Here is a 25,771-nt window from a genome sequence, read left to right as displayed (position 1 = left end):
ACTTGTATGTTTGCACGAAGAAACGGTTCCTAAAACAAGTGATCGAATCATACGTTATTGCTATTTAGAAGAGTTTTTAGAACTCGATTGCAATGGCAAGCCTAAAACTATAGTTTAGCAAGTTTAAACCCCGCAAGAAATACAATTTATTATAAATTAAAATAAGTCAGAATTTAAATGTTATATATTCAAGGATTCAGTTCAAAGGCTGCTTTATTTGTTGTTAGGTATAAACTTTACATTATGTGAAGAGATCTCATAATATAAACCCCAGTACAAAATAGCTCAATCTCTGCAATGGGCTTGTGTGACGCTCAGCAAATTGTTACAATTTGTTGTATGAGAACAAATATAATGAAGTAGTGACAAAGTTTCCTGCGTTACACCTTAGGAGAGCGATGGCGTGTGTCAAGAAATCCTCTTTATCTTTACTGAGTATAGTAGATATAAACAAGCACATCATTTTCTACCTAATATGCTATTTAACGGTAGACTTATCTTTTCTCGCCGTTCCGCGCCTGAGTTTGAACCCTACTAAACTAAAAAAATATTTTGCTCCAGTTTGTCAACAAGACTAGTCAGTATATAGTACAACATTGGTAATAAAGCTTTATGGTGGTTAGGTAATAAATTGGCAAAGTGATCTATCATTCCAGTATCTGAAATATGAAAATACACCTATGTCTCCACATCAAGGCTAGCGAGGTGTGTTTGGTTAAACTCAGTACGAGTGCGGCGCGGCTACCATGTTACGTTTAGGTACCACTATTTGTAAGTGCGATAGGGACGGCCTGATGTTTTATCATTTATCGCGCTACTATACTTGCCTGCCAGTACTACATACTAATATCACGCGCCAAGCGCGGATCCAGCTTCGTGCCCAGGGGGGGGTCACGTGGTAAAGGCCCAGGCCCCAGAGCCCCTCTGTCACGTGGTCTGTCGTGTCTATTTGTATGGCCAACCTAGGCTCCAGGGAGGGGGGTCATGATCCCATGACCCCCCCCCCCCCCTGGATCCGCGCATATCACGCGCTTGTTGCGGCATCCCCGCAGTGCTGATGCGATAAGTCATAAAAATAAATAAATAAATAAAATAAATATTATAAGGACATTCCTACACAGATTGACTGTGTCCCACGGTAAGCTCAAGAAGGCTTGTGTTGTGGGTACTCAGACAACGATATATATAATATATAAATACTTATATACATAGAAAACATCCATGACTCAGGAACAAATATCTGTGCTCATCACACAAATAAATGCCCTTACCGGTCATATAGCCATATACGATTGTCAGTCGCCACAAGCCATCGCTTACCCGATCCCACTCTAACCTTATTTACTGTGGATATGTCCTAGCGTTTCTCTCATAAATCCGTGACAAACACCTTACGATAACTAATAGCTGCTCTACCGATTCCCGGCTCAATCTTAATTTATATTAATTTGAATGCTTACACTAACGCGTTGTAACAAATGAGATGACGAATCATATTATCAAGACATTTAAAAATTTATACTTTGTCAATTAGTTTTAATTAGAGCTCTTTGGACAAGAGTATATTAGTCAGCTTAAGAAAGTTTTATCGACGCAGAGTGACAATTTGACCTATTTTTTCTGACTATTCGGTATATCAAACAAAAAGTAGCAGTTATTTATTAGCATTAATAATGTGAGCTTTGTGATATTGTACTACTTCTTAGAAACAGAGTGATGTTATATCATACAAAATATGCTAATAAATAAGTATTTATAAAATAGAAAATATCTGATATGATGTCTTGAAGAAGTAACACAAACCAACTTAAACAATTATCTAAAGCATATAATAATACAAATATTTGTATACAGATAATATTTTGCAATGTGAAAACAACTGTTAAATATTTTTTATACAAAAGGAATGTTCATTGTTATTGCATGTTATCGAGTGTACACACTGTTACAGAAAACAATTCATATAAAATTGTAAGACCAAGTTGATGAATATAGGAAGCCTCAAGTGAGCTAATTAAGCAGCAGTCATTTATGCCGTTAAGATTTAAACATGTATACATAGAATCAGTCGAAGATAAGTTATATAATAAGAAACGATTTTGATAGCCTCGCCGGTGCAAATACTGCAAATGTTATTATAAAATTATCCATTCTCGATGAAATGATTGTGTTCACTTAACCCTCGCAGTCGCAGGGCTATCAAAATCAACTGCAATAGCAACTTATCTCGCCCTGACACTACGCATACGCGTCTGCGTAATTTTGACCGGTATGACTGGTCATGAATGTTATTGAATGAGTACCAACAATCATATAAAACCAAGAACATAGGAAAGAAACAAGATTATCCTATGATAAATGTATCTTTTCGACGCGAAATAAGCACTCAGACGCTGTAACATTAGAAGCGAAATGAGAGGCATGCTTCTGCATTACCTATGTACATTCAAGGCTTACTATCTCGACACACAGGCCTTCAGAGAGAATGGGTTGCCTGAACCATGCTTAACGAATGTGTTAAATTTTGACACAACTCTTAAAGATGTTTAGTTTTAGGTAACTCAGTTTTGATAGTATACGGTTAGCTATTAGCGCGCGTTACCTACATCACATAGTTCAGCACAGCCCTCTCTTGCAGCCAGTAGTATTATTAACGGATGATTCAAACTTCTGCTTCTAATAATCGTTTGTAAATTATACTCACTATCGAGATTCTGAGGCACTATTTCATAATCTACTGAGGTATATTTGTAAAACACGTGGCTCCTCGAATAACAAGGCCTTGACAATATATACGTCAATATAACATTTATGTATACATATATATATATATATATATAACTCCTGTACGATTTACTAACCGGTGTAACTAATCAAAGGCAAAATATCTGTACCTGCAGATTGTAAAAAACGTATCGCCTCTGCAAAAACATGATGTCGCGTCGGGAAAGCAGAATATCATCTTGGTCTCTTAAATGGTATGAAAACTGTTTGGTATCGTAAGAAAGAATCACTCTAAAATCTAGCTCAGTGTATAATCCAACTTCTAAGATGGATGAATTAACTATATAATATTCAGCTCTCGTCTTCCTATCATAGGCTGCAAAATAATTTTAATGCAAACCTACGTTTGTTAATGCTACATCTAAAAAAGATAATCTTATATACAATCTCTACAAGATAATTGTTCAAGGTGTATACATACGCAGAGAGCGCGGCGAGATGGTTGGCCGGGCGTCATTCGAGGCGCGAGCCCGAGAAGCCGTCGCCCAGGTAACTCTGCGGCAGGTGCGGCAGCGCGTGCGGCGCGCTCAGCGAGTCGAACGACACGTTCTGCTCCACGAACGTGTTGTGCACTTGGTGAGGGGGCTCCACACGGAACTGGCCTAATGTCCACGGGTCACTCATGTCGTTGTTGGGTCTCCGCGCACTGGACGTGAACGAGGGCAGACCGGGCCACGCCTGCGGGGGCGGCGTGTTCAGCATGGAGGGAATGTTGTCGAGGCGCGGCGCGGCCTGCGTCGACTCCGCGGAGTACGAGCCGCCGGCGCCCCACACCAGCGACTCCATGCTCGGGTTGCCCAGCTGGCTGAACCGGTCCAGGCCCCACGCGCCGGGCAGCTCAGCGCCTCCGCCGGCCATCATGTCGGGCAGCTTCGCCGCCGGTCGTCCGTACATGTCCTGCGTCCGCCCTATCGCCGGCCTCGAGCTCTGCCCGCCGTCCGGGCTCGGCAGGTGGCAGTCCGGCCGCATCATGGGGCTGTAGCCGCCGACGCTGGGGCTCTTTTTGTTGTTGTAAGCGACATTTTCTGAGCTGGGTCGCGGGGAGTACGGACTCTGGTGCAATCGATCTTGCCGCGACATAGGGCTGTATTGACCGGGAGTTTTATTGGGATTGCTTCTTATGGAGTCACTTTTAACACCTAAGCCTGGATCCGGGCTCGTGTGGGTAGACGGATGAGGCGAAAACATAGGCTTCGGCATAGGACTGTAATTGCCAGCGTTCCACGCTCCGGTTTTAGGGATGTCCGATTTCACCATTTGGCTGGTGTCAGGACTAGGCTGGGCGGAATAAGGACTAGGTTGGGAGGAGTATGGACTTTGTTGAGTAGAGTATGGACTAGGTTGAGCGGAGTACGGGCTGGGTTGCGCCGGACTCGGCTGCGCGGAGTAGGGGCTCTTCTGAGAGGGGAACTGACTATCTTGTCTGGTCATTGGACTATAATTACCATAATTCCAACTATTAGGATTCTTTATGTCTTGCTTGGCCCCCACGACCTCCGGACTAAGTTTATTTTCTAGTGAAGTCGTTGGACTACATTGTTCTATAACTTTACTAGCTTTCACCCTGCTGTCTAAGCGATTAAGAGGACTAGCTTCAGATCTGTGGGTAGGGGTCGTTTTGAATTGTCCCAGGTTCCAGGAGTTGCTTTTGAAGGATTCAGATAATACTTCGGGACTATTTTGCACTTGACTATCGGGTTTTGGCACGGGACTGAAGTGGGGGCTGCCGAGATCAGTTTTGGCTGAATCAGACCTCGGAGTGGAAGAGGAATCGGGTTTGGACTGTACGATGGGACTGAGAAGTTTCGGTGTCGGCTCTCTCGTAGAGTGCTTGCCCTCCGGAGTGTGGACGGGAGTGTCCGCGGCATCTTTGCTAGTGGAAGACTCCGCCTTAGAATCTGGGGAACATTTCATCGAAACATCGGAAAGTTTCTTATCAGGTATGACAGTGGTATCGGAGACGCTTTTAGGTTCTTGGAAAACGCTCGAGGAAGACTTGTCAGGTGACTTGGCTTCTATTTTGGCAGCGGGCTTGTCGTCGTCGCCGTGGGTGGGCGTCTTGAGGGGCTCCGATTTGGATTCGTCCTGACACTTTTTATCTTTTTTGGTCGGAGTGTCGTCGTCCTCTTTGTCGGAGTCTTGTTTGGCTTTGGCCTTGGCGGGGTCGAAGCTGTCCTTGAGATCCTGCAGCTCCTTGCCGGTGTAGAGGCGCTTCATGCCGCGCGGCAGGGCGCGGCACGCCGCTAGGTTCAGCGACTCTAGGTGCGGACACCGCATTAGAATCTTTTTCACAGGTTCCAACGATACAGATGATCCGCACAAGTTCAAAATTCTGTGGATAAAATACCATGGTCAGTTTTTCATGATACATTACACGATTTAACTGCGTAAGCGGAAGAAGAGTATTGCAGTGCCTAATGAGTAATACAACAATATCAGTTGCGTATAGATTAATATTGACGTATATTCATAAACGCTATCACTACAAGTATCAAATATCTATGTTTAATTGTTTTCATTGCCTTAATTATAAATTTTGATTTAGTATGTATTTGTAAGTATAGTGACAGTAACATAGGGCAGAGAGAAATGGATACTCGGACAGAACGGAAAATAAGTCTCTGAGTTAAATCGTGTTCGTAAATAGTTTTGAAGCTATCAGAGTTATTCCGATTGTAAGTAAATATTGTCCCAGAGCTGGAAGAACCTCTTTTTGACACATGACAGCGTCCACAAAACGTAAACTCGCGCAACCTAATGAAATTTTAAATAAAATCCTGTAATAATATTTAAAAACATCAAGTACTTAAAACAATATTTCGCTTACTTTAAACATAATCTATCACATGTTACATTTTTGCGGATCTTCGTTAGTGAGTATTTTACGATATTAATTTATCACGCAGGATTTACTTATTATGTCATTTATCATTCATTTTTATTTTTAAACTAGTGCTGTGGCAGAGTCTGTCATTTCGATTCAAATGACATTTCAGTAAGTTGATAGAAATCGTATATTTGTTTAAGCGCCTCCTTGTACATAGGGCCTAATCGATTCAACCAATTCGGAATTAATCATTAGATTTGGCAAACGATACGTCTCAGCCACATCGCAACATACTTCAAAACAAATGTGTCAAAAATGTGAAGTTCCAAATCCGGAACAATAACCCCCTTATTCATAAACGTTCACTAAAGTTATCAAGCCGATAAAGTTCGTTTGTCCCTTTCTATCACACCAATACGTCGAAAAGGGACAAACGAACTTTATCGGCTTGATAACGTACGTTTGTTTGAATTGTACGTTTATGAATAAGGGGGTAAGCACAGAGTAGTAATAGAACAGAGGGAGTCTCACTGAAGACCGGCTGTGACCCAACAATGGCGGACGTTTTTTTTTTAATGTTATTTTATGGCTTGGTGGCGACTTTTCAAGCCAGCAATGGCAGACGGTTTGCGATGTGCAAACACGATTTAAAATCAAAATAATTATAATTCAGGTCAAAAGAAAATCAATTCTTCACTTAATTTATCTAAATTTAATTATTTTAATGGAAACTTACAAATATCTTGTTTTTAACAAATAATAATGACTCAGTGCGCCGTGTGCAAACACTATTTAAAAAAAATACTGGTCACACTCTTGTTTTGCAGTTTGTTGGTTTACGATTATGAACATTAATTAATATTGTGATTATACGCATAATAACGCGATAAAGTATTAATTTATGCATGAAAAGTTGCTCCGTATTATTTTTTCTTTCGATTATTGTCATTTTTACACAATTTGACAACGCATGTAGGCATATTTTCTTATTTTTCTGGAGATGTTTTCGCCACGGGCGCCTCGATCCGACTAACGGGAGATTAGTGGATGAGGTCATAGACAAAGCTATCAATGTGGATGATGGAATCACAGGTTTTTCTTCGGAGTTATCCGTCCATAGAATTATAGGTTCATGGGGGTAAGTATTCTCCTACCTAAGCTTGCTGTGCGGCGCGTCGGCCAGCGCGCACACGGCCGTGTCCAGCACGCGCTCGGCGGATGCCCACGACAGGTCCAACTCGAGCAAGCTGTGCGACCACTTCTCGCAGATCAGCTCCAAGCATGAGTTGCTTTTGCGGGTCACGTTACAACCTGGAGGATATTTTTTTTAATTTACATTAATATCAAAAATGGCTGATGCTGTCGAAGACAGCGCTGTATTTTGCACACAAAGGGCCAACGGTAGTCGAATGGCCAGCTAATTATCACAAATTACTTCAGACAAAACGGATGAAATAAACATTTTTGTTTACGTTGATGTTAACGGAATGAAATAAACATTTTTGGGAATGTTTTTCACTTATTAGCATTTAAAGAGCTCAGGGAAGTTTCAAAGACTTCTGCTGGGTGATGTTATTGTGGTTTCTAACCTGTGTCTGAAACAACTAGCTCTTTGACCAGTGATTGTATCCGCCACCGGTCCTTCAAAAAAGTGTGTGATATGGCCAGCACTGTAGTAAAAATGCACTTTTTGGTGTAAATTTGGCTCGCTCTTAAAATTCCTTAATGTTTTCGTCTCCAATGAAAAAAGTTTACCCACCACTGCCTTAGGCTAGGTACGCACTACGCGGCTGGCCGTACAGCGGGTAGGAATGTATGAAACCGGAGCCGAAAACACTGTACGCACTATGCGGCCTGCCGCAACCGCACGCGCCTAGCCGCTTAGTGCGTACTAGCCCTTTAACTGTACTCACCGCCTAGGAACAGGTGCTGCAGGTTCCAGGCGGGCACGCGCACGAGCCCCGACGCACGGCTCTGACAGGTAGTCCAGGCCCCGCAGATCCACCACGTTGCGGCGCACACGAGCTTGTACTGTACTCACACTGGTACACAGTCTGTACTCACCGCCCAGGAACAGGTGCTGCAGGTCCCAGGCGGGCACGCGCACGAGCCCCGAGTCGGACAGGCGGTGCAGGCCGCGCAGGTCGAGCAGGCGCAGGCGCGTGGCGGCGCGCACGAGCCGCGCCAGCGCCTCGTCGCCGAGCCGGTACTCGCCCACGCCGACGCGCTCCGTCGCCGCCTCCGCCGCAATTGACAGCTCTTCTAGCAGCGTCCAGCCGACGCACTCCATCTTGGTAGCAAAACATACATTTATTAACAATTTGCGATGTGGAAAATGAAGGTAATAGTGGCACCGTACAGACATAATCTTATAATGTCGCACACTTATACTAGCACATATTTTATTTACTATAAGATCTAATTTAGGAAAGTCTACAAAGTAAGCCCAGTCATCGTTACGACTTGTAATCGAACATTTTTTCCGCTTACGACAGACCTGCATCGTGATCATCTTACATGGTGACGTGATTCATCCAACCAAGACATCAACCTCTATATAATACTGTACCCGGAATGCTCCAAAATCTCAAAACCTAATTGTTGTGACGTGAAAATTTAACTAAGTACAAGCTGCGAGCTATCAGCCCTGAACAACCTTAGCTTAGGACAGCCCTTCTGTAACTCTCAGACATTCCACCTGTGATACGTATCCAGTACCGATAATTCTGACTATTTACCTGTTGTGACGTGGTAGCGGAAGCCAGAACGAGCTGCGAGTTGGCAGCCCTGAACACCCTCAGCTTGGGGCAGCCTTTCTGCAGCGCCTCAAGGGGTACTGCCGCCGGGTGTGACGTCGCTCGAGCGCCCGAGATATCCAACACCTCTAGATTCGGACAGTGCGCCTGTTAACAAACACATGCATTATTCCACGGGGCACGTTACATGATAATATTGATAATGAGACATGTATACGAGCCCCAATGCAAATGATATCGTCTAGTCACATTTCAACGTGCGATATTTATTTCCGAAACTGGTATTTAAACCCAGATTGACTTTGATGATAAATGGAATACACGACACACTAAGCCATTAAAACTAGTTTAATCTTGCGCCGTACAAAATGCCCTAATGTTATATGTTTTAATATAATCATATCATAAAAATAACATATCTAAAGCAAAAAAATACGCCTAGTTCATATTTGAGGCATAATAGGTCGTCTATTTTAAATAAAAATAGTTTAGTAAGATTAATATTATACAATAATATTTTAAATTGAATTAATAATATTATAAGTCGTCTGATATGATATATGGCTACATAAAAAGGTAAATTCTGTAAAAAATATAATTATTCTACAACATTTTTATACCAAAATAGCAAGAGGTAAGTCGGTGCCTGAATCAGTGAGGAAAATTATAATTTCCAGTAACAATAGCGGCAAATCTACGTTCCAAAATATCCAAAGACCTTTTTTGCCAAGATCTACGGCGCATACAATCATCCAGCATCAACTAAAACACGGAACCGTCTCCTGTTTAAATAAATCTGGCCGTCGAAGAATAACTGCCAAAGAGAAAACAGGATTTTGAGGAGCATCATCAGGAAAAATCGTCATGCAAGAGCAGGAGAACTTATCTAACTATGGCATGACGCGATCAAAATAAACATTTCAGTCGATACCTGAAAGACAGTAATGAAAATAATGGGCTTCGGTTTTCACACCGCTAAACAGAAACCATTACTTACTCAAAAGCAGAAAACAGGTTGAAATTTGCACAAAAGTACAGAAACTGGACTGCCGATCAGTGGCGAAAAATAATATGGAGCGACAAATCCAAATTTGAGGTCATAGTTGGCGATGAACGAAGTAAAGTCATTCAAGATAAAGGAGATGCATTTCACAAAGACTGTCTTGAACGCAAGGTGTAGTTTCCAGCATCTTTAAATGATTTGGGGCTGTATGTCGGCACAGGGTGTGGGATGTCTGCAATTTATAGATGGAACCGTCAATGCAGAGAAATACAAAAGCATCTTGGAATAGAGTTCACTACCGTCTATAAGAAAGTTCAAGTATATAAATGGATTTACTTTTCAACGAGATGGTGCCTTATGTCATACTGGCAAGACAACGATGGAGTGGCTGAAACAAAAACAAATTCCTACCATATCATGGCCATCCAGCAGTCCAGACTTGTCTCCCATAAAAACTTTGTAGTGGTAAATGAAGAAAAAGTTGCGAAAAGATCCTTCTAAATCCAAAGCTGATTTTAAGGAGAAACTTGTGGGTGTCTGGAATGGAATAACCCCTGAGGAGTATAGACAGTTGGTAGATACAATGCCGCTCAGAATTAAGGCCGTTTTAGATGCAAAAGGTGACGCCACCAAGTGGTAGTTGTTCTTTTCTGCATCGGCTACGCTGAAGACGAACATTTTTGCGAGTGTTACATTTGGTGAAATTATGTTTTTTTGTTTACTAGTGAGGAAAATTGTTAATTTATGTTTTGAATAAATAAAATATGCATTATAAGCTCTCTTGTTTTTATGTTACATGTTCTACTAATCATCTAATTCATCCTGAATTTTGAGGTCGAAGTTAGGACATAATATTTTTTTCATACTAGACGATATCATTTGCATTGGGGCTCGTAAGACACGGGCAGTACTGTCAAAGCATTAAAATGGACATCAAAATTGTCATATAATCTGAGATATCTACAATCGAACAGGATTATGCATTGATGGTAATAAGTTTGCCATTGTATGAAATTTATTATAGCCCCTTTCAAAAATAAGAAAATGAGCGTAAAATGAATGAATGTTATGTGTACAAAGGACTGGAGTAAGTTAGCTGTATATCTCCATCACGAAAGCGTTTCCACTTTTGCTTTCCTGCCTCCGATCTAAAGTAGCGAGCGAAGCGGGAAATGAGATCGAAGTCAGTTCAACACGACGACGCCATGACACAACAGACCAATGTTTATTCTAGTTTCTTCGCTCCGTCCGTTACACTGAATCTCTCGCGATGGAAGTACTCGTATGAAAATCATCCGGTACAGACTCAGGTTCAGTCTACGAACATTTTCATGACTCTGAAGTGGCTTAACCCGTTCTTTTCATTCTTATAGATGTTCGCCATTGCGGTAGCACAGACTCTGCATGAAGCGCAGTCCACTAGTACGTAGAAGGCTTATATTCGGTTATTGAATACGTACCGCGATAGACGAGAGGATCTGGGGCAGCGCCGTGAACTTGTTGTTGGCCAGCGTGAGGTGTGTGAAGCGCTCGCCGAAGTTAGCGGCCAGCCGCGCCATCGACCCCGCAGAGAGACACGTGCTCGAGCCGCCAGTCTCCGACTACAAACAAACAAAAACATTTTATTTTATCCTTATAATTTATATGTAAAATGAATACTCTGCAAATTTCCAAATGTTCTTGGAAACTTTCGGCTACTTGTATAGCTGACAAATTGACATGACAGAGAAATACAGATGTAGTGCGAAAGGAATTCCTGTCGTATTTTTCCAGAAACGTTCGTATTTGTCATGCTATTAATAGTTCAAACAGTGTCAGTTCAGTGTCAGTTTTGTACTGAAACTGACTGGAATAGCATGACACGGTCGTACGTTTCCGTAAAAATATGAAGGAAATTCTTTCCGCTCTACATCTGTGTATTCTAAATAAATTGTAATATAAAAGTTGCCTTAATGTGATATAAACGAACTGCAGAAAAACAAAGTCCAATAAGTGGGCGGCAAATTATAATATTGACGCAAAAGTAGCGTTACAGAATCATGAGTCCAGATCAAAATTCATTGATTTGAATATGTGCGCAAGACCTTGTCCGGTACCAAAATAATTCACGAAGTAAGGCATTCTCTTTCCGTGCGGATTGTTTGATAACGAAAATACAAGCGGAATAATGTAAGTATACCCAATAAGGGCAATAAGCGTTGCATTATTAATGTACCCACTGCTCAGCTTTATCATCTCATGAACTACATTATGATATTTGAGGGATCGTTATCGTCCACATTACCCAAAATTTACGAAGTAGCCGTAAACAAAGCTAATTCAAAATAAAATATGAATACTGTACTTTCAAATCCTGAATACAGAGATATTAAATGGAGTTGAGTACTACTGTGCAAGCTTGCTTTAACAAGATTTCCATCTTGCAAAAATTACCATAAGATATGCAGCATTACTACCAGACTCGCTGGCACCCAGACCACGTCGTATGCAATCCTTGGCGCTGTAAGTTAGGTTACTTTGCGTGACTAAAAACTCAGCAGCAGTGGCAGTACTACAATAGCTAGCTGGCTAGCAAAGACATATGTAACTCCGTATAGACGGATAAGGTCTAAGAAAAAAAAGTACCTCAAAGCCATACAGAAAAAGGTACGGTGGCCAAGATGGCGTTACACTTTTGGGGAACGCTCGACTAGATGGCTCTAATATTAATATTTGACATTTTAATACATATCAAGCTAAGAATATGGGCCAAATTGTCAAAACTGAGGTTCAAAAGTTTTATGCTTGTGTCGAGAGATGGCAGTCTATGCACTGTGATTGTACATTTTACCAGCCCGTCGTCACTCCATAGTATGATAATATCATCAAGCGATGATTGCCAACATTACGACACAAAAAAAAATGCTATCAAATCAAAATGACATCTATTATTAATAGTACTAAAGTCCATTATATTTTGGTAGTACAAATACATAGATAATAGAGTTTCATATATCCTTAGTCTATGGCCTGACCTACGTGTTTTTTTTTTTCAAAACGTCAAGTCGTCAACGTCAAATCTGTCGTAACTCGTTTGAATTTTGTAAGTAAATAATAAAATAACTAAAATTATTATTGAAATTTCGGGCAAACCAATAAAAAAGTGTGAAATTTGTGGTGTTAGATATTTGAAAATATCAACTTGTGGCTTGTTTTTGCCTAGCTTTGCACTGGATATATGCAGGTCGGTAACTAGTAGGTGTTTTATTATATTTTCGTTTCGAGTTGCTAACAATTACTCATTTAATCAATTTAAAGTAGTACTAATCATGTAAAGTCTACGATTTAAGCGAAAACATTCTGTAAATAAGTTTTTTCGTAAACAAACAAATAACCTAAAATACCAATAGAGTGTGACCAACTTATCGATAATCTATGGGTAATTTTAACAGGTAACGAAGAATCTGCATATTTATCCATCTCCTGTATGAAGATAATGTTGGGCAAAGGTTTTCAAGGCTTTTTGCAGTAAAACTTTCCCTGGTAAACATGCAAGGAACACGAAGATTAAATGAAGCAACAAATACTGGCTTATAACAAAACTCTTAATTAGGAGGCAGTGCCAAATATGAACATCAGGCACAGTAAATCATAGGAATTTTCTGCAAACGCCTCAAAATTAGTTCAACTGAGAAGTGCTGTAAAGTAGTTGAAAAAATACTTCATGTAAAAGAAAAGTGATGTTATATTTTGCTTTTGTTTTATTCATTTTATACAGGGGCGTATTAAAGGCGGCAGGCTCTTTTTAGGGTAGCAAAGCAGCATTTTTTCTTAAATTTCATACTTTATCGTCACTTAACGGGGCGGTAATCCTGACTGGCTCAGGATGCCAACGCCAAATCCTTGAAATACGCCTCTGACAGCCATCCCAGACATTTTTTAAATATATGTATAAATTTACTGTTATGTCGCCATACTGCAAAATATCGCACATTTATCGATATCGATAAATATTAGGGACTGGGTTGGTCGAGCCCTAGCGATTTATTTGTGTTGGTAGCAGTGACATGACGTCACGACCCTCGAAAAAACGCTTGCTTAAATCGGTTCGAGGGTTGTTCGAGAGTGCAGACTCTTAAAACGTAGTGATTCAATGCTCTTTGCATTTTACTTTGACAGTAACTCTCTATAATACTCGATCCTCTTTGCTGGCTAGCAACAATGACAGGTTTCTAGAATCTTCCTACATACCGTGAGTGAGAGATCGAGCCCCTGCAGGCAGCTTAGGCAGCCCTTAAGCGAGGTCGTTCAGCTGCTTTGGCGTGAGGCGGCTCCAACCAGTTCCATCAGGTTCGTGTAACACTCCACCAGGGAGACCAGCACCTATGACACGTTTCTAGAACCTTCCTACATACCGTGAGTGAGAGATCCAGTCGCTGCAGCTTAGGCAGCCCTTGCGCGAGGTCGTAAAGCTGCTCGGGCGTGAGACGACTCCAGCCCGCCACGCTCAGTTCCACCAGATTCGGGCAGTACTCTACCAGGCACGCCAGTACCCATGACACGTTGCACACCTTCCATTGGGCTGCAAGTCACATTTATATGTCAGTGTCAGTTTATTTATAGATTTTTTATAAATGGAGAATACGACGACGTATCCGTTAAAATCTTGCAAAATTGGACTGAGATCACATCTGTTCGAATGCCCTACCTGTCTGAAAAATATTATAGTTATATAACTTCCCTTAAATCCTTCTTATAAGTAGCTTAAAAAGCTTCACATAACAATAAATCTCATAGTTGTCGTAAGTCTACGACACGAAAAATAGGACCTCTGCGAATCTTCGGTACAGTGTTATAAGGTATACATTGTTACAATGCTGAGAGAAATTTGTCCTTTAAAACGAACCGCTAATGTATAACTCGTTTAATATGAAGTGACCTGTGACTGCAAATACGTATATATCATAACAATCGAAACATACATATAAATCGCAAGATGTATTCAGATATCCACGGTCAAACTCATGCAAAACATATAAAATTGATTAAAACATGAGGAAAGTATTTCAATGATACGCCATTCAGAATACAGATGTAAAACTGTACTTGTGTCAATTTACATTTTAAATAAAGTGATTCAGGCTACCCCAGCCAAAATAAAGTATATTTACCGATATTGAGACTCTGGCAATGAGATAACCGATTTTCGAGGAGGGAGACCAGTCTGTAATCGGTTTTTTGTTTCTCGCTGGTGTACTGCGCCAGGTCCACCTGCTTCCACAGCTCCGGCCGGAGGCTGACGGCGTGCCACAGCTTGCACACTTTGCCCAGCCTGAAACCAAATGATACAAATCAAGGACGATGAAACTAGTAGCTTAAGGGCGTCTGCTAGCTAGCACAGATGTTACACGAATGAGAGTATTTCCCATATTGAAAGTTTCCATTAGTTGGTGTAATATTTTCCTAACTGCACTGACTGCGGCGACTGTGGGATATGGGTTAAATTGTGGCGTAGGCGAGAGGCTGGCAACCTGTCACTGCAATGTCACAGTTTCGTTGTCTTTCAACCCCTTAATATGCCAAGAGTGGCACTGAAACTTGAGTAGTTTCGTGTGCTCTGCCTACCCCTTCATGGGATACAGGCGTGATTGTATGTATGTATGTATGTATGTATATTTTCCTAAGAGGCGGAGAACATTACTACTTTTCTGGAAACTTTTACCACAATCAGATCTTTTAGCACGTTTTGTGCCGGGCTTCCGACTATGGGGTATTTTATGATTTCGCTCTCAGACTTGACGACTAGATATTCGGGATCGTAGTACCATAGCTATACATGACTAAAGCACAAGCCGGAACACCGATATTGGCATTTTGTATGTACTATCATGTATGTATCTACCAGACTCTCCAGATCGTGGCGTGTGCAATTATCTATCTGATATATTATTTGTCTTGGCGCGTATATCTTGTTTGGCTGGGTGGCAATAATGTGATAATCAAAAATACTACACTGTGGTGCCTGCTTACCACCAGGCGAGCCGTATGCTTATTTGTCATTGCCACCGCCAAACCGCACTAAAATAAAAAAAAATCATAAATGTGAAAACTTACTTGATAACGGCAGGCAAAGTCCCCTGTGAGGTCACTACGTATTCGAAAATCTTCACGAGAATTTCTTCCGGCATGGAGCTAGCCCACGCGCTCTGGGGACCGCTTTCTTTACTGCTCGAACCGCTAACCCTACTTTTGTCAGTCTTTTCGGTTTTACCTATAACATAAAAAGGGGTTAATAAACTACTAAATTAAAGCTTGACCAGAAATATATGATTATTGTCAGGAGGGCGCTGTTATTCTGATGTATGGGGTCACAGTTCAGTATAGTATGAAGAAAATAGTTCTAATGAAATTCCGTCACATGGCGCGTATAGTCATATATTTCTGGTCAAGCTTTAGGTAGTAACTCTGATAAAGGGCCTCACTTGATAAAAACCATAGTCAATTCACTGTGTCACAGAAAATATATCAAAGAAGAAACACAGTAACTCTGTAAATATCCTACATAGCACAGAACTTAATTTAGATAGAAGAAACAAATTCATATATTTGTATAGGGGCTGAGCGTGTCAAATTTTGTACTGAAGTTGATTCTTGCCTGCAATTTTAAATATGTCTCAGGCTCTTGATTGTTCATAATTTTGTTGTGTTGTTGCAATTGAATATCACGTAACGAGGCATTTTTTATGTTTTGGTTGACTTCAACTTACAAAAATTGACGCCCGAAAGCTGCAAGCTGCGAGTAAAGACGGACAACTCAGTGGATTTCACTGAGTTCATTTGACACGCTAAGTAGATACGTTTGCTTGATCTATGGTATCTATGACATCTGTGCTACATAGTTACTACAGTGGCTGCAAGAAGATGATAGGAGTTTTATTCAAAGTTGTGACGATATGTGTCATTCCATCGGATAATGGTCCTTTAGCTTCATAAAGAGTACTGTTAATAAGTTATTATATATTTCTCACACACGTAGTGCATAAACAGCCTTTCAGCTTGTGAACTTCAACTGGATTTTGAAGTTTTTATGCATGGGACTTTATTATGTAATTAGCTATTTACTATGCCACAGACAGAAATATACATAAATAACTACACATCCATGACAAGTCAGTAATAATGATAGTACTAGCTTATTTATAGTTATTTTGTATGTTTTTTGTGTTTCATATCTCCTTATTTATATGTAAATTGTGTAAAGGCAAATAGAGACTAAAATAATTTGGTAGGTATGTTCATACAAGAGTGCCCTGAAACCCTATCGGGGTGGTGTCGACACTAGATTCGTGGATACAAATAAGATGACAGTTTGTGAGCAGTTAGCCAATTTAGCAATCCTTTAAATTCGCACAGCATGAATGAAAACTATACAATTACATATTGACTGCTTTACATAAATATCGTATCATAAATTGTATTATTATATTTCGCATTTCACATTATATATTGTACGTTAGTACCATTTCCTTTTAAAAAATACGAAAACACTAACTTACAAATATTTTGTAAAGTAAGGAAAAACTTCCTTACTTTACAAAATATTTGTAAGTTTAAATCTCTCAAATATCTGTATGTTTAGTGCAGCTTACTAGAATTTTATAATTTAAAGATTTGGATTCGGAAGGGGGGAAATAAGCATTGCAGAAACTTGATAAAAAGATATGAAAATGTAAATATTAAATTCAATTCTTTCATCATAGTTAAGTTCAGTTATATAATTCCTTTGGATTGCTTCCTCAGATACACACAGAGCTACTTTCGCATTAGCAAGATTAGCAGGAATTACGTTCGCTCAGCATATAGCATAAAATATTTTTTATATTTAAATAAGACCGAAAAAAATCGCACGTGCACTAAAAATATACCTAAGATGCCAATGTTTTTAAGTTTATTGTATTCTATTATATTTTACTGTAAGGTGCATGGCATAAGACATTAGGTAATAGTGTAAAACATGGAAAATATGGTGATTATGAAATGGTGAAATGCCGCCCGCCTCTCCGTTCCCCCCAGTCGAAATTCCACCTTACTCTGGATACCATAAAACGGGCTAAAGAGATTTTTTTACCTATGAAATGTATGAAGAACCAGTTATACAATAATCAGTAATGTTGAACAGCCAAGTATCTTGAAGTGCCATAAAGCCCATAAAAATGAGTACCACAGTAGGAGAGTACACGTCATGCTTCAAGGGTTCAACTCTGAGATTCTATCAAAACATCTGATAGAAAAAAAAAACATTTAATAAAGCAACCCTAATATGAATACATCCAAGTGTGCTTTACCTTTAAATTACTTTTAAAATACCTACATGTTCGCCGTTTTCAGGAAATACAACTCAAGTTACATGTACGAGGTGCGTCCAAAAGTTTCCGGCCTAACAAAGAAAGGGCTTACATATCTTTACAATTTTATTTTTATTTTTTTATATAGTCTTCCTCTGTCACACGCACTTTTCAAATATCTTTATAAGCTTCTCCATCACCTCATAAAAATAATAAAGATTTTTGTCCTCAAAATCGCCCTTAACCGCACGGGTCACTTCGTCAAACGAAGATTTTTTTTTTTCTACTTCAGTCTACCTTAAGTTTTTAGAACAAATAATAATCACTTGGGGTCACGTCTCGAATATAAGGTAGGTGCCGAATATTTTTGAAGACACATTTCGTCATAGCAACCTTGTAAAATGAAGCAGCGTGAACGGGGAAATTGTCGCGGAGATGCCCTTGTGCCTCTGCTAAGTTTTTAAAGACTATTCTGCATAATCTGCTATTGTAATTGGACAAAAAATATTGCGTAGCATCTGCTATTTACCGTAGTCTACCCTTCTTTTATGTAAATCGTTAGAATTTCGTGACAACCCTAGAATACCGTAGCCTTTATCTTTTTTCGTGCATTTTGTGACAGAGGTTGTTCTAGGCGCCTTTTCACCATGACGTTGTCACTCCATTAATTTTCTTTTGTACAGAGTATCGTCTTACATAACCATGGTTCATCTACAGTAGCAATTGCATTCAAAAAACTCGCTACGCGGTGTGTATGCTGGTCTCAAGTTTCATGAACTCACGGTTTTTCACTCATCTCGCTGTAAGCACGATAAAAGTTTGGGCACTAACCTAGCACTAAACACCGTAAAAAAACGTACAGCCAACAGTCACCTAAAGAAACTATACACGAAAAAAGTGGAATAAATGACGAACACAATGATATCCATACTTTTTTTAAACTCTTCCGCCATATTTGTCGGGCCGGAGACATTTGGACCGCACCTCGTAGTTGATGTAGTTATGTAAGGTAACGCTTAATAGCAATAAATTCGCAGAGCATTATTAAAATGAAGATAAACAAGCTACACGAAATATTTGAAAACTAGATTAAAACAATAATAAATAGCCGTCAGCATTCATTGTATATCACATATGAGTAATCACTAATCAGTGCATATGCTAGTAATATAAGATTGTGACTTATAACATAAGCATGTAAAGTGAATTCATCTTTACTTGTCTTATCATGTAAACAACAGCTGAAAAATATGATCTCACTTCTATCTGGAATTACACATTAATAATCACTTAAAATCCATACTATTATAAATGGGAAAGTGTGTGTGTGTCTGTTTGTTTGTCTGTCTTTCACGGCAAAACGGAGAGACGAATTGACGTGATTGTTTAAGTGGAGATAGTTGAAGGGATGGAGAGTGACATACGCTACTTTTTGTCTCTTTCTAACGCTAGCGAAGCCGCGGGCAATAGCTAGTGTTATTATATGTGTGACGTAAAATTGAAAATCCTCTGATGACGTTAGCAGCGTTTATTTACAAATTATCGTTAATACATCATTTTATCGACATTTCCAATTACTAGCAATTGTCTTTGATCATACCTGACTTTCCGTTTGTTTACATGATAGGACAAGTAAAGATGAATTCACTGTAGGTCATTTTCAACTCTGTTGTTTAGAGGCTTTTATGAAGTGTTTGTTGTTGTTGTGTTTTGCAAGCCCAATATATTTTTGCCATGATTATTTAATGACAGTGCAATATTATGACCACTTAACTGATACTGGAGAAAGAGGATGGCCATGATGAGAAAACAGCGCAAATCAACTTTTTGGTTTCTTCCATACTAATATTATAAATGGGAAAGTGTATTTATCTGTTTGTTTGTCCGTCTTTCACGGCAAAACGGAGCAACGAATTGACGTGATTTTTTAAGTGAGATAGTTGAAGGGATGGAAAATGACATAGGCTACTTTTTGTTACTACAAAAGCTAGTTGATAATAGTAATTGTTGTCTGTTGCAAACAAAGTACAGTCAGAGATAAAAACTTGTACAAAAATACTTGTTTTGGCATAAACTTACATATGTTATTAATGAGTGTAAACTAGAGTCTCACCACACGAACTCTATAGGTACATGGCGTTTCTAATAACAATCCAAATCACTATTGAAATATTTATAAAAAAAAATTACGTTATATCATTGGTGTTGTATTCATAGGTTCAATATATATTTGAGCAATTGTATAATCTCTAAATTATTAAGGCTTGTCAAAAAGCATTATTATTAATTACACATACATAATATAAATTGATTTATTCTGTCTGTGGCATAATAACCCTATACGTCATTTTGCTGCACGATATTTCGTTGCTGATTCGATTCTGTGGATACATCTTACCTTAATTGTAAACGAATATACCAATGGTCCACATACAGTCAAGTGTAAAAATATGGGTGCGTACAACTTATCAAAAATATGTCCCATAGCACTTTATGTCGGCGGAATAAGGTCTCGGTACATATTTTTGAGCGGATAAAATCGATACGTATTTTTGCACTTGACTGTACAATAAAGTAATGCAGCAACAGGGTACGTAGCCAAAAGCACAAACGCTGACGATAATATCGTTATTGTAGCTATAGCTCTGCTGTAGTGGCGCCACAGAGCCAGACTGCCTTTTCATCGTCAACGATTATCATTCCGGCTAGGCCGGCTGAGCCTTTTAATAGCATAATGGTCTATGCTTCACGGATTTTGGTCACAGGACTAACTTAGGGAGGCCCTAGTGGAGTATACAATACAATACAAATACTCTTTATTGCACACCTCAATACACGAAACAACATAGCAAGTATAAACAACAACTTAAGAGGTAAAATAAGAGGCGGTCTTATCGCTAAAGAGCGATCTCTTCCAGACAACCTAGGTAGTGGAGAATAATAAATTTAACCTTGTAAGTAGGTGTACTAAATGTAGACTTAGAGGAAATCTAGCACAAGGAGTATGTATGTAATGTAACACTAACAAGAAATAAGTGACCAAAGACGTGACCAATGTTATGTTATGACATTGTGATACATTTACGTTGTGATAAAGTCTAGATTTAGCAATCTCTTATTTATGTAGGTACACAGGTAACACTTTCACTTATACTTATCATTATCAATTTATCACCTATAACCATGCAATAATCTTAGACTTGGCGTGACAGTGCTAGTGAAAGCACACATAAAGTAGTCAATATAAGACAAATATGTGCTTTAATTTGATAGCTAATATATGTAGATGGCGTAATTGGGTTTAATACAGAATGAAGTAACTCTCTGATTACTACAAGTTGACAATTAATTAGTTATTACAAAACATATGGTGCTGCATAACACCAATAGATTGGCTGTTAAATTCCACAATTTAAAAAGCATTGGGATGCTCTCAACATTAATATACGACTACTATGACATATGACTCACTAGATCTTTCACTTGAGTATTGAGTTTTGAATTATTTATTCTGTGGGTACTTAGTACAATGATGTAAAATACCCAAATACTACAAATATAATTCACTATTAGAGCCCATTTAGACGGTACGAGAACTCGCATACGAGTTTTATTACATATAATTCACTATTAGTTCACTAGACTTAAGCTTGACTAGAAATATATGACTATTGTCAAGAGGGTGATATTTTGATGTATGCGGTGACAGTTCAGTATAGTAGGGAAGAAAATAGTTGTAATGAAATCTTTTTTATTCTTCCTGGTCAGGCTTTATATTGGGAACTTGACTCTACTTAAAATAAAATATTTTATACCATGTACGAAATAAAGCATCAGATAATTATAAGAAAAACATGGACAAATGTTATTTTTAAATCCAATTTCTATTTAATACAACTGAATTAACCGTTACGTCACTCAACTTGATTTCCATATTAGCAAGTTGTTTAAAGTCGTTTTGAGAGTTCTTAAAAATAAGCTGATTTGACTAGGAGGCAAGTAGCCTATTGAAGAGGATATAGACATAGACAGTGATCCTTTTTGTCTGTATATTTAAGTCTATTTAGATGATAGCTAGGAATGCCCTAAGAAAATGTCAAAGAAAAAAAAAGAACTAAATACTTACTTTTCGAGTTAGATTTCCTCGTCTTGGTGGGCGGGTGCCGCGGCTTGGGCGCGGCGACGCTGATGGCGGCGGCCGTGTCCGGGCGCGCGGGGTCGTACTCCTCGCCGGAGCTCACGCTGCCCACCGGTGACGCCGCGCGTTTCTTCTTCGACTTTCTCTGACCTATGTCGGCTATCGACGTTGGCGTCGGCGGCACCTTTAATAGTACAAATGTAATGATTTTAATTTTATCTTTGATGATCATTTTCTGTTTCAATCATTTTATATAAAAGTAATTTAAAGAAGAAGTATTAGAAAAAGTTATTGTTGTTTGGTTGAGAATCACCATATCACTACCTACTGTGTATTGATAAGTAATGAATATTTTCATGAAACATTTTATTCTCTAAATTAATTCTTAGAAGAAAAACGGCCTATGGTTACAATCAGACTTATACATTTATTATTTTCAGGTGTTATGTGGAATTAGCACTGTGCTTGTCTAACTTATTCTTGAATTCGTTTACACTTTGGGCCGATATTACATCCTCCGGGAGCTGATTCCAAGCTTTTACCACTCTATTACTAAAGAAATGTCTATGAGGATTGTTGTATGACCTGCGAGAGACCAGTTTATACTGATGACCTCTCAGACGGGTGTTGTTATTACGTTCTAGCATTTTATGAAAATCTTTGAGGTCATAATGTTGGGTTAGTATTTTGTATGTCTCGATCAGGTCTCCACGCTCTCTACGCTCCTTCAGGCTTGTAAGCTTTAGAAACTCCAATTTATGTACACAATTTCAACTTAATTGTTTTAGTTTCAGAGAAAATAGTAGCTTCTCTAGGCGGAAACACCACCATTCCTCCATATGTGATAGACGATAAAAAACATGATTATGTTTAATTATTAATAATAAATTCCAAATTCAAAGCATCATGGGTGATGTATTTAAAATATTGATTTTATTGTTTGTATGATGTACTATTTTAGAAAAGTATATCAGATGAGTTATAGACATATAATAATTATACATATCAATTTCTAACTAAATTTATAATACCTCAAAAATTGTGGTGCTTTAAGAACACACTTTTATTGTATCAGTTGATTTTTAGGTTGAAGAAGGAAAGATGTAAATTCTAAATATTAACTTCATGTACATCTGTAAATATCTTTTAAATGACCTTATGGAATGCAATCATGATATAATATCAATAATAAATCATAGAATGCCTGTAGTAAACTTCAAATACATAGCATAGAGGACCTAGAGTACTGAAAACAATAAAAATAGTACTAAGTTACAAATAATTTCAAGGAGCTGATAAAAGAAAAAAGAGGAACTTCATAATAGACTTATTATTATTACCGGAGCGAAGAGTAGTGCTGTCAAAAAGATCAAGTGGCTGTCCCTAACCAGCGGGTAGCTACCAATGTAGGTGCAAAACTTGTATTTTATGGGTTTCATAGGCTAGTCAAAGATAACAAATACTTATAAGAGATCATACTAATGGTTATGAAGCAGGGATAAACCCAATTTCCCTGGGTAATCTATCACATGGCAGTAGCAGTACTGGTACAGTAAGTACAGTTGCATTCAGTAAGTGTTTTGTTCTGTGTGTTGATGTAACACCCTTACAAGAACAAAAATATTGGAATACATTTTTATGCTCATTACATTAGACACATTTATTGTTTACATGTTTATGGCTATAATTCTAGATATACTACTAAATATGTAAGTCAAATTGCATGATTAATTTTGCAGAGTAATGAAAATCATAAAATATACTCATGTCAAGTGTTCTATTGATATGTTTATGTTTACTTTAATACAACTGTTTAGAGCTGAACCAAGGGTAACAGGCAATAAGCTAGTCATTACAAAAAAAACTAGGATGAGCACAATAATTACATTTTTTTACATTTTTTATCAGTTTATAGACATCAAATATGTTTAGGTACAAATTCAGTGTCATATTATTTCTTTTTTGTTTTTGCCAGATGGAAGTGTTGTTTTGTTTTAATTATTCCGTAATGAAATATTGGAGTTCAAGTCAATGTAGTAATTTCTTCCTTTTCTTGCAATTCATAACTATGTCAATCAATATCATTCACATCTAACTGTGCATGAATGAAGAGAATTTACTAAAAGATGATAATACTATAAAAGAAACTTACCGTTTCATGAACACTTGTTCTTCTAATTTTAATCTTAATAGTATTTGTGTCCATAATCTGACTGTGATATGTGGGGCCACTATCAGATTTCTTAGATTTCTTCTTGCTTTTGGAACTACAAATATCTAACATAGATCTGGGCTTTCCACTACACGGTGTCACAGCATGAGTCCTCCTTTCCTTTACAGGGTCCTTGGATTTGCTCTTTTTTGTTGATAATTGACTAAGTTCGTGACTGTATGGCTTGCCACTCTGCCGCACTACATTAATTAAAGGTAACTTCACACTAAACTTGAGCACTTCATCCTCCGAACTGTCCTCCTCGGCTTCCTGCTCCACCTGACACTCACTACTACTCACTAAGTTCAAGTTCTTTCCACCTTTCACATGTAATGTCACCGCATTAGGTGGTGAGTGGTTGTGGCGAGACTTCTTTTTTTCTTCTTCTGTGGGAGGCAGCCATTAGGAGGTGACTGCTCTCCTCGGGAGTGGGAGTTGTGCCGTGAGTGCTGCTTGTGTTTGCGGTGGCGCGGGCGCGGGTGCCGGCGCTCCGGAGGTGACAGGACACCATTGCCCTGCAGCTTCTGATTGGCGATGTCATCGATGCTTTTCTCGAAGTCCGTCTCGAGGTTGACGCACGAAATGCTCTCCTCTAGCAGGTCCTGCTGCGAGTCGTCCGCGTCAGCGTCCACGTCGGCGGCGACGTCGCCCGGCTTGGGCAGGCGCACTTCCGGGAACAGGTCCTTGCGTACGCGGAGCGCGGGCTCCGCCGCCTCGAACCCGCCGTTAGCGGGGCTCTCCCGACCCGCCATGCCCTCGCACCTGGCCCCTGGCCGCGGCAGCCTCGCCGCCCTGCGTGCCACTACTACAAACCGCTCACGCTCACCTGTGCGCCGCGACGTAAACAATCAGTTTGACACATCACATTTTCACTTTTGTACATCGAAAATTCAACGATCGTTATGCGAAGATATGTTTTCGATTGATGATAGTCGATACAAAGGACATTATAATTGCCGTTGATAACGTTACTTGTGACAGTCCAAAGCATCTCTTCTTCTTCACGTATTCGCATTTTAGGTCATCCATGTTCATGTAACGATGTGATTGCGAAAAACAAAGTACAGATCATTTTCGCGGACACTCGCGCATGTATCTTAGATAATGACGGACATAAAGCACTTTCTTTAAAAATAAAGGCATAATATACACTGATTCTTAATTATTTTCGTTGTAGAGTTGATGAAAACTGTTGACCTTGTTTAGATAGAAGCATATAATAATGTTTCAAATTTTAATCAACAGAGGGGGGCATTCCTGCTACCCAAACGACGGTACCATTGCGCACGTAGTCCGACACTGTCAAATGTCAAAAACGTTCTTGCCACTTCCGTCCTTATCTGAATAACAGAAAAACTATTTTCGCATGAATATAAATAGCTGTATTCAAACTCTATAGCAGCACAAACGCGTTGTTGAGAGAGTGAAACCTGTGTCACAAAAAAAGTTATTCATGAGTTAACTGCAACATTGTATGAACGTCTCATGATTCGTAAAATTCTAATTGTCTTAATGCAATGTAATGCAATATCAAATATAATATGCAGATAAAAAATTACAAAAAGTGCTTGCATTCCATTTATAAATAATATTTGTAGGGTGTACAATATTCTAAAATTATTAAATATGCAAATATACTCCATCACAAAGTCACTACAGCTTTACGTCAAACAATATGATCTCGCTTACTGGCTGGCGTAGTATTGTCGATCAAATCTCAAAGAGGG

General features: G+C 39.0%; 1 protein-coding gene across 1 annotated transcript; it reads right to left on the bottom strand.

The window, feature by feature from the left end:
- Positions 1-1,277: 1,277 nt before the first annotated feature.
- On the bottom strand, positions 1,278-24,359 carry LOC125240918. Its single transcript, XM_048149103.1, has 10 exons — positions 23,985-24,359; positions 21,821-22,016; positions 15,464-15,620; positions 14,521-14,681; positions 13,765-13,931; positions 10,831-10,971; positions 8,350-8,514; positions 7,676-7,901; positions 6,766-6,922; positions 1,278-5,116 (listed from the first exon to the last, which is right to left on the bottom strand). The coding sequence occupies exons 1-10, from the start codon at positions 24,114-24,116 to the stop codon at positions 3,238-3,240; spliced, it is 3,381 nt and encodes a 1,126-aa protein (XP_048005060.1). The 5' UTR covers positions 24,117-24,359; the 3' UTR covers positions 1,278-3,237.
- Positions 24,360-25,771: the final 1,412 nt, after the last annotated feature.

This window comes from Leguminivora glycinivorella, chromosome Z, assembly GCF_023078275.1.
Source record: "Leguminivora glycinivorella isolate SPB_JAAS2020 chromosome Z, LegGlyc_1.1, whole genome shotgun sequence".
NCBI classification, from domain to species: Eukaryota; Metazoa; Arthropoda; class Insecta; order Lepidoptera; family Tortricidae; genus Leguminivora; species Leguminivora glycinivorella.
Note: the sequence above shows the minus strand (reverse complement) of the source record. Positions and strands in the feature narration are given on the sequence as shown.

Excerpts from the sequence above, each read along its gene's own strand:
- LOC125240918 (XM_048149103.1), bottom strand. The coding sequence starts at position 24,116 with ATGTTAGATATTTGTAGTTCCAAAAGCAAGAAGAAATCTAAGAAATCT. Across the intron at positions 8,515-10,830 it reads AGATCCTCTCGTCTATCGCG|GCGCACTGTCCGAATCTAGA; the intron begins GTACGTATTCAA and ends GTTTGTTAACAG. Across the intron at positions 5,117-6,765 it reads GCGCCGCACAGCAAGCTTAG|AATTTTGAACTTGTGCGGAT; the intron begins GTAGGAGAATAC and ends TTTTATCCACAG.